The following is a 15,911-nucleotide window of genomic DNA, read 5'->3' as shown; positions in this document are numbered from 1 at the left end:
GGTATCCTTGGGAGTCTCATGCTGGCACATGAAAGGAGCCTGCATGGCAGACCAAGCAAGTCAGAAATGAGGAAATGAAATGGCAGCGTTGGCGGAAACAAAAACACCACCTGTGCCATTAGGTAGGATATTTTGCTTTGGAGGTGAGTCTGTTGGAAAATTACTGCCCGCGTGCAGTGACTGTGGGCCTGGGGCGGTGCAGGAGCAGTATAAAAGTGGGCCCTTCTCCTCACTCTCTCATCCACTCCTCTCGCCTCCATCTCCTTGGGAACAAGGTGAGTACGAAGGCCTAACTCCTACTCCGCATCCTCCTCCAGCATTTCTCAGCACACACCCTATCTTATGCTGGGTCGTGGGGCTACTTAATCACGGGAGAGGGAAGGGGGCTGAAAGTGTGGCATGGAGACAGGCTGGGGCTTGGCTGAGGTGAGCTATGGGCTCTTGCCTCCAGCTCGTGCCTTGTCTCCCTCATGGTGGGGTGACAGGCTGCTCCTCACCCAAACCTTGTGGTCTGTTCCCCCTGCCCTCTCTCCCAGGTACACCTCTGGACCCACGACATGTCCTGCTACAACCAGTGCCTGCCCTGCCAGCCCTGCGGCCCGACCCCGCTGGCCAACAGCTGCAATGAGCCCTGTGTCAGGCAGTGCCAGGACTCCACCGTCGTCATCCAGCCCTCCCCCGTGGTGGTGACCCTGCCCGGCCCCATCCTCAGCTCCTTCCCACAGAACACCGCCGTGGGATCCTCCACCTCCGCTGCCGTTGGCAGCATCCTCAGCTCTGAGGGAGTGCCCATCTCCTCCGGGGGCTTTGGCCTCTCCGGCTTTGGCAGCCGCTACTGCGGCACGAGGTGCCTTCCCTGCTAAAGCTGCTCCCTGCACTGAGGCCTCCCCTTGGATCGACCTCGTTTCCCTCTTTTGACTCATTAAAGTTCTTCTGCATCACAGCCCCTGCCTCTGTGTCATCCTTTCCCCTGCAGATGCTCTCCCAAGATGGCCAGGCGGAGAGCTGTTGCTCAGGAGTGGTTCCGGGAGGGGGTCGTTCGGGGCGGTTTTGCACTGATTGTCAACAGAGGCTTGCATCGAGTATGCCTCTTTGGACCGGGATAGAATTACCCAACATAGTTCAGTGACTACCGTCGACTTTGTTGTGCACACCTTTTGTTTTTCCTCGTAAACTCAACGCTGTGATGCAAGTAGTCAGGAGGGAACGTGGTTTTGACAAGACGTACGCACTAGCTTCCCAGGAGAGCCCAGGAGAACCCATCCTAACCTTCGCATTCTCAAAGGGAGGGACACAGTGCAGTGCGCTGCCTTATCGTCGAACCATCTTACCATAGAATCAGAGAATGGTTGTGGTTGGAAGAGACCTTGAAAGATCATCCAGTCGAACCCCGCTGCCATGGGCAGGGACATCTGTCACTAGATCACGTTACTCAAAGTTCCGTTGAACCCGTCTTTGAACACTTCCAACAATGGGGCATCCCATCATTCTCTGGGCAACCTTTTCCAGTGCCTCACCACCTTCGTCATCATAAAATTCTTCCTTTTGTCCAATCTACATCTACCCTATTTCAGTTTAAAACTGTTGCTCCTTGTCCTATCGCTGCAGGCCTTGAGAAAAAGTCCCTCTCCGACTTTCTTGCGAGTCCCCTTTATATCTGGAGAGCCTGCAATAAGGTCTCCCCATAGCCTTCTCTGCTGCGGGCTGAGCAGCTCCAACTCCCTCAGCCTTTCTTCATAAGAGGGGTCATATAGCCCCCTTACCGTTTTTGCAGTCCATCTCTGGAGCTGCTCTCAGAGGTCCCTGTCTTTTTTGTACTGGGGACCCCAGGCTGGGTGCATTGCTCCAGGTGGGGTCTAACGAGAGCAGACTAGAAGCAGAGATTCTCCACCCTCAGCCTGCTTGGCCACACTTCTTTTTGTGCAGCCCAGGCCACGAGTGGCTTTCTGGGCTGCAAGCACCCATTGCTGGCTCATGTCCAATTCTTCAGCCTCCAGTACCCCAGAGTCCTTCTCTGCAGGGCTGCTCTCAACCATTCATCCTTCAGTCTGTATTGATAGAGTTGATACAAGGGATTGCCCCAACGCAGGCGCAGGCCCTTGCACTTGGCCTTGTTGAAGTTCCTCAGTTTCACATGGGACCATTCCTCACGCATGTCAGGATCCCTCCGGATTGCATGCCTCCCCTCAAGCGTAACAGTTGCACCCCTCAGCTTGGTGTCACGCACAAACTTGCTGAGGGTGCACTCAGTCCCGCTATCTATGTCATTGATGAAGGTATGAAATAGTATGGGTCCCAGTACAGACCCCTGAAGGACACCACTCGTCGCTGGTTTCCACCTGGAGATTGAGCTGTTGACTATAACTCCTTGGATGCAGCCAAAGTGCCCTTGGGGCACTGCCAGTTGCAGGTGAGGAAGGCATCCACGACTCCACCAGAGCCCCTGGCCATCAGGCCCGGCTTTGCTGAGCCTCTGCCCAGACGTGTCCTCTTGGCCTCAGTGCACGTGCTGCGGAAGGGGCACATGGACACTGCTTGACCTCAGCTGAGGAGCCTGAGCTGTGGAAGGCGCTGGGAGGGCAGCAGCCCCACAGGCTCCTGGGAAGCGGACAAGAGGGGAGAAGAAGAGAGGCGAGACGAGGGGCGGCAATTCCTCTTGGCCTGGCTGCCACTGTTCCAGGGGAGGAGGCTCGAGTACAAAAATGGCCCCAGAGGACAATAGGAGAGGGAATGGGGGAACCAGGCCGTACTGGCGCTGGCTGGGATGGAGGTAATTTTCTTCATAGCAGCCTCTGTGGTGCTGTGTTTTAAATGTAAGGGTAAACCAGTGCAGAAAACACTGCAGTGCTTGCACAGCTTCAAGGCCATCCCTCTTCCCCAGTCTGCACCCCTGCAGTGAAGGCTAGTGGTGGGCAAGCAGCCGAGAGGGGACACAGCCAGGACAGCTGACCTGAATTGACCAAAGGGCTACTCCATGCCATATAACATCATGCTCAGCAATGAGACTGTGGGCAGTCTTTCCAAAGTAGCTGTCCTTCGCAGACTGGCTGGGCATCAGTCTGCTGGTGCTAGGTGGTGGGTGATTGCCTTTGCATCACTTGGGTTTTTTTCTCCTTTTTTCCCTTCCCCACTTAAACTGTCCTGATCTTGACCCCAAGGGTTTTTTGGAGTCCTTCTCTTCCCAATTCTTGCCCCATCCCACTCGGACAGCAGACGGAGAAAACAGCTGGTGAGTGCTTAGGGCTGGTTGAGGTCAACGGACCACACAGGCCCACAGGCAGCGCATGTCCTGCTTGCCCTGCTCCTTCGCTGTCTGTGCCCAGGGCTTCCTGGGAAAGTTTCTGGAGACAGGGAGGCAGGGAGAGACTCAGGGCAGGAAGAGAGGCAGCGGGTGTGGGCTGAGCGTCTCAAAGGGCTGTCTGGGAGCTCTCCAAAGCGGTGCGGTGACCAGCAGCAAAGGCTGCAGAAAGACTTGCAGCTGAGAAAGGGGAGCTGCTGAACTGCTGCAGGACACCGCTGGGCAAGATGATACATGTCCACCCAGAGCCCTGATCAGCAGCTAAACTTGGTAGCAAGCGGCCCTGTCTCTCCACACGTGCTTCTACCCCTGGCAAGCAGCAGCCCAAAAGCGGGGCCAGGGAAAGGTGCTCTTGCAGTAACACCATCAAAACGGGTGCGACTCCCAGCACTGTTCCTGGACACCAAGGACTGTCACCAACAACCTGGGCTATATGAGCAGGAGCACAGCCAGGAGATCGATGGGAGCGACAAGCCCACTCTGCTCGGCGCTCACCTGACGGCGTGTAGAAAGCTGTGTTGAGTTTTGGGCTGCAATGCAAGGAAGACCTTGAGCAAGTGGAGCGAGTTCAGCGGAGGGTGGCCAGGATGGTGAGAGGGCTTGAGCACTTGGCTGGGGAGGAGAGGCTGAGGGTGCAGGACTTGCTGAGCGTGGAGAAGAGAATGCTTTGGTGGGAGCCCTAAAATCATCTTTGGAGTAGCTATGGTCATTAGACTGCATCGGGTCATCCTATCCAGCCCCAGATAGGCAGGGAAGTTCAAAAGGCAGAGGGTCAACCTGAGCATGACTAAGCGTCTTCAGTGCAAGCCTCTGTTGAAAATCACGGCACAAGCATCCCCAACAACCCCCTCGCAGAACCACCCCCGAGCAACATCTCTCTCCCTGGGCATCTTGAGACAGCATCTGGAGAGGAAAGGATGAGACGAAGGCATGGGCTGGGATGCAGCAGAACTTTAATGAGTCAAAAGAGGGAGACGGGGTCGGTCTGAGTCAAAGACCCCAGAGCACCAGGGGCAGAAAAGAATCTGCACCCCATGGCTGTGGTGGAGATCCTTCCAGGTGTCCATCTGCCTGCCCCACAGAGGCTGCAGGGTCAGCAGGTCTTCTCTAGGCTGGCTTTGTGGGGCTCACAGCCCAGGGGAGCACAAGAGAACAAGGAGACGGGAGGGAAAGGAGAGAGCGGAAGAGGGGAAAGGCAGGCAAGGGCTGTGCTTTCTCAGAGCTGAGGCTGGCCCCGTCCTGTTGCAAGGGGTGCTGGGGTTGCTCAGCCTGTCTGAAAGCAACAAGCCGATGCTCCGTCCCCAGTGCGGTTCCGTCTCCTGGGTCCCTGGTGGCCTTGCCCAGCGCCATCACCATCAGATTTAGCAGGGAAGGCACCTCCTGCCGCAGTAGCGGCTGCCAAAGCCGGAGAGGCCAAAGCCCCCGGAGGAGATGGGCACTCCCTCAGAGCTGAGGATGCTGCCAACGGCAGCGGAGGTGGAGGATCCCACGGCGGTGTTCTGTGGGAAGGAGCTGAGGATGGGGCCGGGCAGGGTCACCACCACGGGGGAGGGCTGGATGACGACGGTGGAGTCCTGGCACTGCCTGACACAGGGCTCATTGCAGCTGTTGGCCAGCGGGGTCGGGCCGCAGGGCTGGCAGGGCAGGCACTGGTTGTAGCAGGACATGTCGTGGGTCCGGAGGTGCACCTGGGTGAAAGGGCAGGGGGAAGCAGAGCAGGGGAGATGGGTGAGGAGCAGCCTGTCACCGCACCACAAGGGAGCCAAATCACACACTGGAGGCGAGAGCCAGAGGCGCTGTAGAGACGTCCACGGGTTTCTCCTTCCCCTCATCCCAAAAGAGCCCTGCCAGGAGCGACTAAGCCCAGGGAGGTCCCCGCCTAGCCCATGGCTCAATAGACACCCCAGCCAAGACCCCAACCACTCTCCATACTGTAACTTCTGCCCCCTTCCCTCTCCCATGGCAAGCAGCTCTGAGACCCAGCACGGGACAAAGAGGCAGGTATGTGCTGAGAAATGACAGAGGAGGAGGACGACGAGGAGGAGAAAGGGCTCCAGACTCACCTTGTTCCCAAGGAGATGGAGGCGACAGGAACGGATGAGAGAGAGAGGAGAAGGGCCCACTTTTATACTGCTCCTGCACCGCCCCAGGCCCACAGTCACTGCGCGCGGGCAGTAATTTTCCAACAGATTCACCGCCAAAGCAAAATATCCTACCTAATGGCACAGGTTGTGTTTTGCTTTCCGTCAACGCTGCCATTTCGCTTCCTCATTTCTGACACGCCCATGAGGCCACAGAGGCTCCTGTCAAATACCAGGATGAGAGGCCCAAGGATCTCCTGGGCAGGAACACATCAGTACAGGCAGAAGATGTGCCCCCGAGTGCTGGAGGGGTCCATGCCGACAGGGGACACCGGTCTGGGGAAATCTGGTGAGCTTGTTTACAACCCTCCTTGCATGTGCGCATATCCTCCCGCCAGTGCAGTCCTCCTCTGGGTGCCCAAAGGCTCCTGTGCCTGAGGACATGCCGCATCCTTCTCCCACCCTGACTGCCTCCACGCTCGCTCCAGAGGTCACTGGTCATTGACCCGATTGGCAGGTGGGCTACCCTACTGTTTTCAAGTGCCTTCACCCAAGCAAAGCTTCTCCTTCTGGGGAGACACTTGACAGTTTGTTTGGCAAAGTCGTCCCCTCTCGTGGCAGCCTCCGGGAGTCCCCCACCAGCGCCGTCAGCAGTCTTGCGGAAGGAAAACTTTGCCCTCCCGCACCACCCGATTCCTCAACAAGCCCTGTGGAGTCGGGTCCGTCCTCACTAACAAAGGGGTGTGTTGGGGCTCAGGACAGCGCCTCGTTCCTCCCACTCTCCACCATGCACTTTGGTCGCACACTTTGGACACTGACCTGCAGGAGACACAAAGGCCTGGCCACTTTTCCAAAACATGCTGACCATCCTGCGACCACCCCTGAGCTGTGGGAGCGCTGGCAAGAAGGTCACGCTGAGGGCAATGGCCCTTGGGTCTCCCTGGAGCTGTGTACTTGGGTACAAGCGCAGTGCTCGGACATGGTTTTCCCGGGGCAGGGATGGAACCGCTCTGGCTGCAGGGGAATTCAGCCCTGCATGGGACACGGCCCGCCGACAGCACGCGCTCCCGGCTTGGCCTCACGCCAAGAGGCTGACACACGGCCAACCCAAAATTAGAGCGTGACTCGCCATGGGTAGGGAGAGTCTATCCCAGGAAGCTTGGCTACTGAAGGCATTCCCTTGCCCTCCTGGGGCGCGTCCCAGCTCCTCCGTGGCTGCAGGGCAGGGAAGTGCATCACCTCCTTGATGTAGTCTGAGAGCTGGTTTTGCACCCAGGGCCCTTCTGAGCACATCCCCTCCCTGAGCATCCCCAGGCGCATAGCACTGCGGGGTCCTGCCAGCCCTCGCTCGCTGGGGAACTGGGGGAAGTTTCCCTACACCTCCAGTGGTGCTGGGTTGTGCTGCAAGCTGAGGAGGCCTGTGGGGCATGGGAAAGAAGGCATGCTGAAGCACCAATGCCATGAGGGGACATATTGCCTGGGACCCAGGGATGAGTCCCAGCCGCTGGGGACATGTTTTCGGCAACCCTTTCTTTCCCTCCACGGAGCATTCCGGAGAGCTCCTCACCACAGCCCAGTCTCTTTGGCCAGGAAGATGAGGCCTGTCCGTCCACCCTCCATGCCTCTCCCCAAGGCTGACCCTGCCCCCGCCGGCACATCTGCCCAGAGGAGGTTCAAGGGCTCTAAGATCGTAGCATAGTTCAGTCCCCTGTCCGTACTTAAGCAAGAGGTTCTTCCCTTCCCGGTGCAGGACTTGCCATCTGACCTTCCTGAGTGCCATGAGGCTCCTGTGGCCCCGTCCTCCAGCTGGTCTGCGTCTCCCCTTACAGCACTGCTGCCCTGGAGCACGTCACCTGGCTTGTATGGGTTGACTTTTGTCAGGCAGTCCTTGATTTGAAGCCCAGCCACTGCTGGGAGGGCCCCGCCTCCTTCCTTCAACTCTTTCAGAGGGCACATCGGCCCGGGAGAACTTGTACGTAAAGAGTGACAGAGAGAAGGCATGGGCTCCCCCCAGACTGCTCTCTGTCCACTCTTCAGGAAATCAGCCACCCCAGTCAGCAGTGGGCCCGCTTCTTCCTCCGTCACCCTTCGGCTACTCTTGCAGGGGTCGATCTTGCTCTTGATGCTTGCTGCCTGTTGCTCTTCATGCCCCTTGCAAGACTCAAGGCACGCTGAGCTTTGACTTTCCTAACAGCATCCCAACATGCCTAGGAATTATTTCCAAATTCCTCCTTTGCAGCTCGTCCCTCCTTACAACTCCAGGATGCTGCCTTTTGACGTTGGTGCTCCGCCTTGCGTACCCCACTTAGCCAGAGCTGGTCTGCCGAGACATCTGTTTGTTTTCCTGTGCACTGGGCTGGACCATACTTGCGCTTGGACCATGAGGTGCCTAAGGCACTGCCAGCTCTTCTGAGCTCTTTTGTGCTTCACAGCTGCCTCCGCGGCATCCGACCTACCAGCTGCCTGACTAGGCCAAAGTCAGCGTGCCTGAAGTCCAGGGGCCGTACTCTGCTACTCGCTTTCCTCCCTGCCGTCAGGTCGTGAACTCCACTGTTTCTCCGGTGTGACACCCACGCCTGCCCTTGATTCCAATGTTCCCAACCAGTTCTTCCCTCTTTGGGGCAGCTGGGCAGCACCCGTCTTCTGCCCATGACAGAATCGCAGGATCCCTGAGGTTGGAAGGGACCTCTGGAGATCGTCTAGTCCAACCGCCCCTGCTCAAAGCACGGTCAGCCTTTGGAGGATGCTCAGGGCCAAGTCCTGTCAAGCTCTGCATACCTACAAGGATGGAGAAGCCACAACGTGTCCGTGGCAACCCCATCCAGTACGTGACCACCCTCACACTAACAAAGTCTTTTCTTATGTTTTTGTGGGATTTCCCACAGTTCAATATGTGCCTATCACCTCTTGCCCCTTCACCGCATAGGACTCAGGACAGTCTGACTCTATGTTCTTGACCCTTTCCCCTCAGCTCTTTCACGCATTGCTAAGAGGCGTGCCGCGGGGCCTTCGCTCCTCCAGGGTGAACAACCCCACCTCTCACAGCCCCTCCTGCCTCAGGGGCTCCAGTCGCTTTGTGGGCTCCGTGACCCTTTGCTGGACTTGCGCCAGTATGGCCGTGTGTTTTGGGCTTGTGTGGAGGGTGTTGGTAGCGGGGGAGGGGCTGCAGGGTTGGCTCCCGTGAGAAGCTCCTAGAAGATTCCCCGGCTCCAAGGTGGACCCGCCTCTGACCAAGGCCGACCCAATCAGTGATGGTGGTAGCGCCTCTGGGATAACATATTTAAGAAGGGGAACCTACAGTGGGGGAGGAGATTGGAATGTGAGAGAAACCCCTGTGCAGATACCCAGGTCAGTGAAGAAGGAGGGGGAGGAGGTGACGGCCCTGCGGCCCGTGGTGAGACGGCAGGCTGTCCCCCTGCAGCCCGTGGAGGTGAGCGGGGAAGCAGATGCCCACTTGCAGCCCATGGAGGACCCCACGCTGGAGCAGTCGGATGCCCCCGCAGATGGCCGTGACTCCATGGGAAAGCCCGCGCTGCAGCAGTCTGTGACTGAAGATCGGTCCGCGGAAAGGACCCATGCCCGAGAAGTTCGTGAAGGACTGCAGCCCGTGGAAGGACTCACGCTGGAGAAGTTTGTGAAGCACTCTCTCCCCCGGGAGGGACCCCACGCTGGAGCAGGGGAAGAGTGTGAGGAGTCCTCCCCCTGCGGGGGAAGGACCGGCGGAGACAAATGTGTGGCGAACTGACCGCAACGCCCATTCCCCGTCCCCCTGCGCCGCTGGGGGAGGACGTAGAGAAAACCGGGAGTGGAGTTGAGCCGGGAAGGAGGGAGGGGTGGGGGGAAGATGTTCTAAGGTTTGGGTTTACTTCTCAGTATCCTTGTTTTGGTTTGATTTGTAGTAAATTAAACTGATTTTGTTTCTTCCCCAAGTTGAGCCCGTCTTTTGCCCGTGACCGTAAGCGGCGAGTGATCCCTCCCTCTCCTTGTCTCGGCCCACGAGCTTTTCTTTATATTTTCTCCTCATCCCACCGGGGCCGCGGCAGGGGAGGAGTGAGCGAGCGGCTTCGTGGTGCTTTGATACCGACTGAGCTTGAACCACGACACCGTGCATCTCTCTTTACTGGGGAGGCACAAACTCAACGCTCTTAGCGGCAGTTGTAGTCTCAGCACTGTTGAGCAGAGAAGAGGGATCACCTTCCGTGACCTGATGGCAAACCCCTTCCTAATGCAGCCCAGGATGCTTTCAAATGCCATTGCTGCAAGGGTGCAGGCCTGCCTCATGGTGTCCACCGGGACCCACATCCTCCGCTGCAAAGCTGTTTGGCGGCCCATCGGCCCCAGCCTGTAGTAGTGCAGGAGGTTCTTCCTCCCCCACTGCGGGACTTTGCATAAAGGGGCTTAAACGTTATTGGCCCCAGGCTGGGCCCCTGCAGTGCACCAGGAGTGAGTGTCTGCCAGCTGGACTTGGTGCTGCTCATCACAACCCTTGCAGTCCAGCAGCCATGCCAGATTTCAATCCCCTGCGCTGCCCTCTTCCCCAGCCCGTATTTCGTTAGTTGGTCTCTCGGATTGTGTCCTGGTTTCGGCTGGAATAAAGTTAATTTTCCTCCTGGCAGCTGGTAGAGTGCTGTGGTTTGGATTTAGGATGACAATAATGGTGATAACGCACTGATGTCTCAGTCATTGCTAAGCTGTGCTTATACTAAGTATGCTGCTGACCTACCTGGAAGAAGACTTTCTTGTTGCCCTCCCCGTGCTTTGCCTGATTCAACGCCAGGCGGGCTTTGATTTTGCTAACACCAGCCCCACATATGCAGACAGCCTGGCAAATGTCCTCCCCAGAGCAAAGTGCATCGAGAGGAAGACAGCCGAAACCTTTGGCACGGCCTGGCTGCCTGGAGATGCCACAGCTAGTGACCACTGGAGCGAGCTGAGAGGGAGGGAGGAGAGAGAAGCCCGTGGCACGTCCTTAAAAAGAGCAGCCTTTGGGTGCTCTGCTGATGTGTGCAGCGGCAGGCAGAGCCGGGCCTCTTCCTGCAAAGGGAGTTGCAAACAATCGCACTTCACTGCCCCAAGCCAACATCCCCTGCCTGCACAGGACCCCTCCAGCACGTGGGAGGCATCTTCTGCCCAAATTGACGCAGCCCTGCCCGGGGTATCCTTGGGAGTCTCATGCTGGCACATGAAAGGAGCCTGCATGGCAGACCAAGCAAGTCAGAAATGAGGAAATGAAATGGCAGCGTTGACGGAAACAAAAACACCACCTGTGCCATTAGGTAGGATATTTTGCTTTGGAGGTGAGTCTGTTGGAAAATTACTGCCCGCGTGCAGTGACTGTGGGCCTGGGGCGGTGCAGGAGCAGTATAAAAGTGGGCCCTTCTCCTCACTCTCTCATCCACTCCTCTCGCCTCCATCTCCTTGGGAACAAGGTGAGTACGAAGGCCTAACTCCTACTCCGCATCCTCCTCCAGCATTTCTCAGCACACACCCTATCTTATGCTGGGTCGTGGGGCTACTTAATCACGGGAGAGGGAAGGGGGCTGAAAGTGTGGCATGGAGACAGGCTGGGGCTTGGCTGAGGTGAGCTATGGGCTCTTGCCTCCAGCTCGTGCCTTGTCTCCCTCATGGTGGGGTGACAGGCTGCTCCTCACCCAAACCTTGTGGTCTGTTCCCCCTGCCCTCTCTCCCAGGTACACCTCCGGACCCACGACATGTCCTGCTACAACCAGTGCCTGCCCTGCCAGCCCTGCGGCCCGACCCCGCTGGCCAACAGCTGCAATGAGCCCTGTGTCAGGCAGTGCCAGGACTCCACCGTCATCATCCAGCCCTCCCCCGTGGTGGTGACCCTGCCCGGCCCCATCCTCAGCTCCTTCCCACAGAACACCGCCGTGGGATCCTCCACCTCCGCTGCCGTTGGCAGCATCCTCAGCTCTGAGGGAGTGCCCATCTCCTCCGGGGGCTTTGGCCTCTCCGGCTTTGGCAGCCGCTACTGCGGCACGAGGTGCCTTCCCTGCTAAAGCTGCTCCCTGCACTGAGGCCTCCCCTTGGATCGACCTCGTTTCCCTCTTTTGACTCATTAAAGTTCTTCTGCATCACAGCCCCTGCCTCTGTGTCATCCTTTCCCCTGCAGATGCTCTCCCAAGATGGCCAGGCGGAGAGCTGTTGCTCAGGAGTGGTTCCGGGAGGGGGTCGTTCGGGGCGGTTTTGCACTGATTGTCAACAGAGGCTTGCATCGAGTATGCCTCTTTGGACCGGGATAGAATTACCCAACATAGTTCAGTGACTACCGTCGACTTTGTTGTGCACACCTTTTGTTTTTCCTCGTAAACTCAACGCTGTGATGCAAGTAGTCAGGAGGGAACGTGGTTTTGACAAGACGTACGCACTAGCTTCCCAGGAGAGCCCAGGAGAACCCATCCTAACCTTCGCATTCTCAAAGGGAGGGACACAGTGCAGTGCGCTGCCTTATCGTCGAACCATCTTACCATAGAATCAGAGAATGGTTGTGGTTGGAAGAGACCTTGAAAGATCATCCAGTCGAACCCCGCTGCCATGGGCAGGGACATCTGTCACTAGATCACGTTACTCAAAGTTCCGTTGAACCCGTCTTTGAACACTTCCAACAATGGGGCATCCCATCATTCTCTGGGCAACCTTTTCCAGTGCCTCACCACCTTCATCATCATAAAATTCTTCCTTTTGTCCAATCTACATCTACCCTATTTCAGTTTAAAACTGTTGCTCCTTGTCCTATCGCTGCAGGCCTTGAGAAAAAGTCCCTCTCCGACTTTCTTGCGAGTCCCCTTTATATCTGGAGAGCCTGCAATAAGGTCTCCCCATAGCCTTCTCTGCTGCGGGCTGAGCAGCTCCAACTCCCTCAGCCTTTCTTCATAAGAGGGGTCATATAGCCCCCTTACCGTTTTTGCAGTCCATCTCTGGAGCTGCTCTCAGAGGTCCCTGTCTTTTTTGTACTGGGGACCCCAGGCTGGGTGCATTGCTCCAGGTGGGGTCTAACGAGAGCAGACTAGAAGCAGAGATTCTCCACCCTCAGCCTGCTTGGCCACACTTCTTTTTGTGCAGCCCAGGCCACGAGTGGCTTTCTGGGCTGCAAGCACCCATTGCTGGCTCATGTCCAATTCTTCAGCCTCCAGTACCCCAGAGTCCTTCTCTGCAGGGCTGCTCTCAACCATTCATCCTTCAGTCTGTATTGATAGAGTTGATACAAGGGATTGCCCCAACGCAGGCGCAGGCCCTTGCACTTGGCCTTGTTGAAGTTCCTCAGTTTCACATGGGACCATTCCTCACGCATGTCAGGATCCCTCCGGATTGCATGCCTCCCCTCAAGCGTAACAGTTGCACCCCTCAGCTTGGTGTCACGCACAAACTTGCTGAGGGTGCACTCAGTCCCGCTATCTATGTCATTGATGAAGGTATGAAATAGTATGGGTCCCAGTACAGACCCCTGAAGGACACCACTCGTCGCTGGTTTCCACCTGGAGATTGAGCTGTTGACTATAACTCCTTGGATGCAGCCAAAGTGCCCTTGGGGCACTGCCAGTTGCAGGTGAGGAAGGCATCCACGACTCCACCAGAGCCCCTGGCCATCAGGCCCGGCTTTGCTGAGCCTCTGCCCAGACGTGTCCTCTTGGCCTCAGTGCACGTGCTGCGGAAGGGGCACATGGACACTGCTTGACCTCAGCTGAGGAGCCTGAGCTGTGGAAGGCGCTGGGAGGGCAGCAGCCCCACAGGCTCCTGGGAAGCGGACAAGAGGGGAGAAGAAGAGAGGCGAGACGAGGGGCGGCAATTCCTCTTGGCCTGGCTGCCACTGTTCCAGGGGAGGAGGCTCGAGTACAAAAATGGCCCCAGAGGACAATAGGAGAGGGAATGGGGGAACCAGGCCGTACTGGCGCTGGCTGGGATGGAGGTAATTTTCTTCATAGCAGCCTCTGTGGTGCTGTGTTTTAAATGTAAGGGTAAACCAGTGCAGAAAACACTGCAGTGCTTGCACAGCTTCAAGGCCATCCCTCTTCCCCAGTCTGCACCCCTGCAGTGAAGGCTAGTGGTGGGCAAGCAGCCGAGAGGGGACACAGCCAGGACAGCTGACCTGAATTGACCAAAGGGCTACTCCATGCCATATAACATCATGCTCAGCAATGAGACTGTGGGCAGTCTTTCCAAAGTAGCTGTCCTTCGCAGACTGGCTGGGCATCAGTCTGCTGGTGCTAGGTGGTGGGTGATTGCCTTTGCATCACTTGGGTTTTTTTCTCCTTTTTTCCCTTCCCCACTTAAACTGTCCTGATCTTGACCCCAAGGGTTTTTTGGAGTCCTTCTCTTCCCAATTCTTGCCCCATCCCACTCGGACAGCAGACGGAGAAAACAGCTGGTGAGTGCTTAGGGCTGGTTGAGGTCAACGGACCACACAGGCCCACAGGCAGCGCATGTCCTGCTTGCCCTGCTCCTTCGCTGTCTGTGCCCAGGGCTTCCTGGGAAAGTTTCTGGAGACAGGGAGGCAGGGAGAGACTCAGGGCAGGAAGAGAGGCAGCGGGTGTGGGCTGAGCGTCTCAAAGGGCTGTCTGGGAGCTCTCCAAAGCGGTGCGGTGACCAGCAGCAAAGGCTGCAGAAAGACTTGCAGCTGAGAAAGGGGAGCTGCTGAACTGCTGCAGGACACCGCTGGGCAAGATGATACATGTCCACCCAGAGCCCTGATCAGCAGCTAAACTTGGTAGCAAGCGGCCCTGTCTCTCCACACGTGCTTCTACCCCTGGCAAGCAGCAGCCCAAAAGCGGGGCCAGGGAAAGGTGCTCTTGCAGTAACACCATCAAAACGGGTGCGACTCCCAGCACTGTTCCTGGACACCAAGGACTGTCACCAACAACCTGGGCTATATGAGCAGGAGCACAGCCAGGAGATCGATGGGAGCGACAAGCCCACTCTGCTCGGCGCTCACCTGACGGCGTGTAGAAAGCTGTGTTGAGTTTTGGGCTGCAATGCAAGGAAGACCTTGAGCAAGTGGAGCGAGTTCAGCAGAGGGTGGCCAGGATGGTGAGAGGGCTTGAGCACTTGGCTGGGGAGGAGAGGCTGAGGGTGCAGGACTTGCTGAGCGTGGAGAAGAGAATGCTTTGGTGGGAGCCCTAAAATCATCTTTGGAGTAGCTATGGTCATTAGACTGCATCGGGTCATCCTATCCAGCCCCAGATAGGCAGGGAAGTTCAAAAGGCAGAGGGTCAACCTGAGCATGACTAAGCGTCTTCAGTGCAAGCCTCTGTTGAAAATCACGGCACAAGCATCCCCAACAACCCCCTCGCAGAACCACCCCCGAGCAACATCTCTCTCCCTGGGCATCTTGAGACAGCATCTGGAGAGGAAAGGATGAGACGAAGGCATGGGCTGGGATGCAGCAGAACTTTAATGAGTCAAAAGAGGGAGACGGGGTCGGTCTGAGTCAAAGACCCCAGAGCACCAGGGGCAGAAAAGAATCTGCACCCCATGGCTGTGGTGGAGATCCTTCCAGGTGTCCATCTGCCTGCCCCACAGAGGCTGCAGGGTCAGCAGGTCTTCTCTAGGCTGGCTTTGTGGGGCTCACAGCCCAGGGGAGCACAAGAGAACAAGGAGACGGGAGGGAAAGGAGAGAGCGGAAGAGGGGAAAGGCAGGCAAGGGCTGTGCTTTCTCAGAGCTGAGGCTGGCCCCGTCCTGTTGCAAGGGGTGCTGGGGTTGCTCAGCCTGTCTGAAAGCAACAAGCCGATGCTCCGTCCCCAGTGCGGTTCCGTCTCCTGGGTCCCTGGTGGCCTTGCCCAGCGCCATCACCATCAGATTTAGCAGGGAAGGCACCTCCTGCCGCAGTAGCGGCTGCCAAAGCCGGAGAGGCCAAAGCCCCCGGAGGAGATGGGCACTCCCTCAGAGCTGAGGATGCTGCCAACGGCAGCGGAGGTGGAGGATCCCACGGCGGTGTTCTGTGGGAAGGAGCTGAGGATGGGGCCGGGCAGGGTCACCACCACGGGGGAGGGCTGGATGACGACGGTGGAGTCCTGGCACTGCCTGACACAGGGCTCATTGCAGCTGTTGGCCAGCGGGGTCGGGCCGCAGGGCTGGCAGGGCAGGCACTGGTTGTAGCAGGACATGTCGTGGGTCCGGAGGTGTACCTGGGAGAGAGGGCAGGGGGAACAGACCACAAGGTTTGGGTGAGGAGCAGCCTGTCACCCCACCATGAGGGAGACAAGGCACGAGCTGGAGGCAAGAGCCCATAGCTCACCTCAGCCAAGCCCCAGCCTGTCTCCATGCCACACTTTCAGCCCCCTTCCCTCTCCCGTGATTAAGTAGCCCCACGACCCAGCATAAGATAGGGTGTGTGCTGAGAAATGCTGGAGGAGGATGCGGAGTAGGAGTTAGGCCTTCGTACTCACCTTGTTCCCAAGGAGATGGAGGCGAGAGGAGTGGATGAGAGAGTGAGGAGAAGGGCCCACTTTTATACTGCTCCTGCACCGCCCCAGGCCCACAGTCACTGCACGCGGGCAGTAATTTTCCAACAGACTCA

The 15,911-nt window shown here is 57.5% G+C and overlaps 3 protein-coding genes across 3 annotated transcripts in view; 2 read left to right on the top strand and 1 right to left on the bottom strand.

The window, feature by feature from the left end:
- The first annotated feature begins 557 nt into the window (after positions 1-557).
- LOC138685804 (feather keratin 1-like) lies at positions 558-941 on the top strand. The gene has a single exon (XM_069786162.1). The coding sequence runs from the start codon at positions 558-560 to the stop codon at positions 861-863; it is 306 nt and encodes a 101-aa protein (XP_069642263.1). The 3' UTR covers positions 864-941.
- A 10,122-nt stretch (positions 942-11,063) lies between these two features.
- LOC138685803 (feather keratin 1-like) lies at positions 11,064-11,474 on the top strand. The gene has a single exon (XM_069786161.1). The coding sequence runs from the start codon at positions 11,091-11,093 to the stop codon at positions 11,394-11,396; it is 306 nt and encodes a 101-aa protein (XP_069642262.1). The 5' UTR covers positions 11,064-11,090; the 3' UTR covers positions 11,397-11,474.
- A 3,293-nt stretch (positions 11,475-14,767) lies between these two features.
- Positions 14,768-15,911, bottom strand: part of LOC138686231 (uncharacterized) — a 1,947-nt gene continuing 803 nt past the window's right edge. The window contains exons 2-3 of the mRNA XM_069788329.1: positions 15,781-15,907; positions 14,768-15,519 (exon numbers count right to left, since the gene is read on the bottom strand). Of these exons, the coding sequence (XP_069644430.1) occupies positions 15,193-15,519; positions 15,781-15,907 (454 nt within the window). The 3' untranslated portion in view covers positions 14,768-15,192. The remainder of the gene's footprint in view (positions 15,520-15,780; positions 15,908-15,911) is intronic.

Source organism: Haliaeetus albicilla, chromosome 7, assembly GCF_947461875.1.
Source record: "Haliaeetus albicilla chromosome 7, bHalAlb1.1, whole genome shotgun sequence".
In the NCBI taxonomy this organism is placed as follows: domain Eukaryota; kingdom Metazoa; phylum Chordata; class Aves; order Accipitriformes; family Accipitridae; genus Haliaeetus; species Haliaeetus albicilla.
This window is presented reverse-complemented; position numbering and strand designations above follow the sequence as displayed.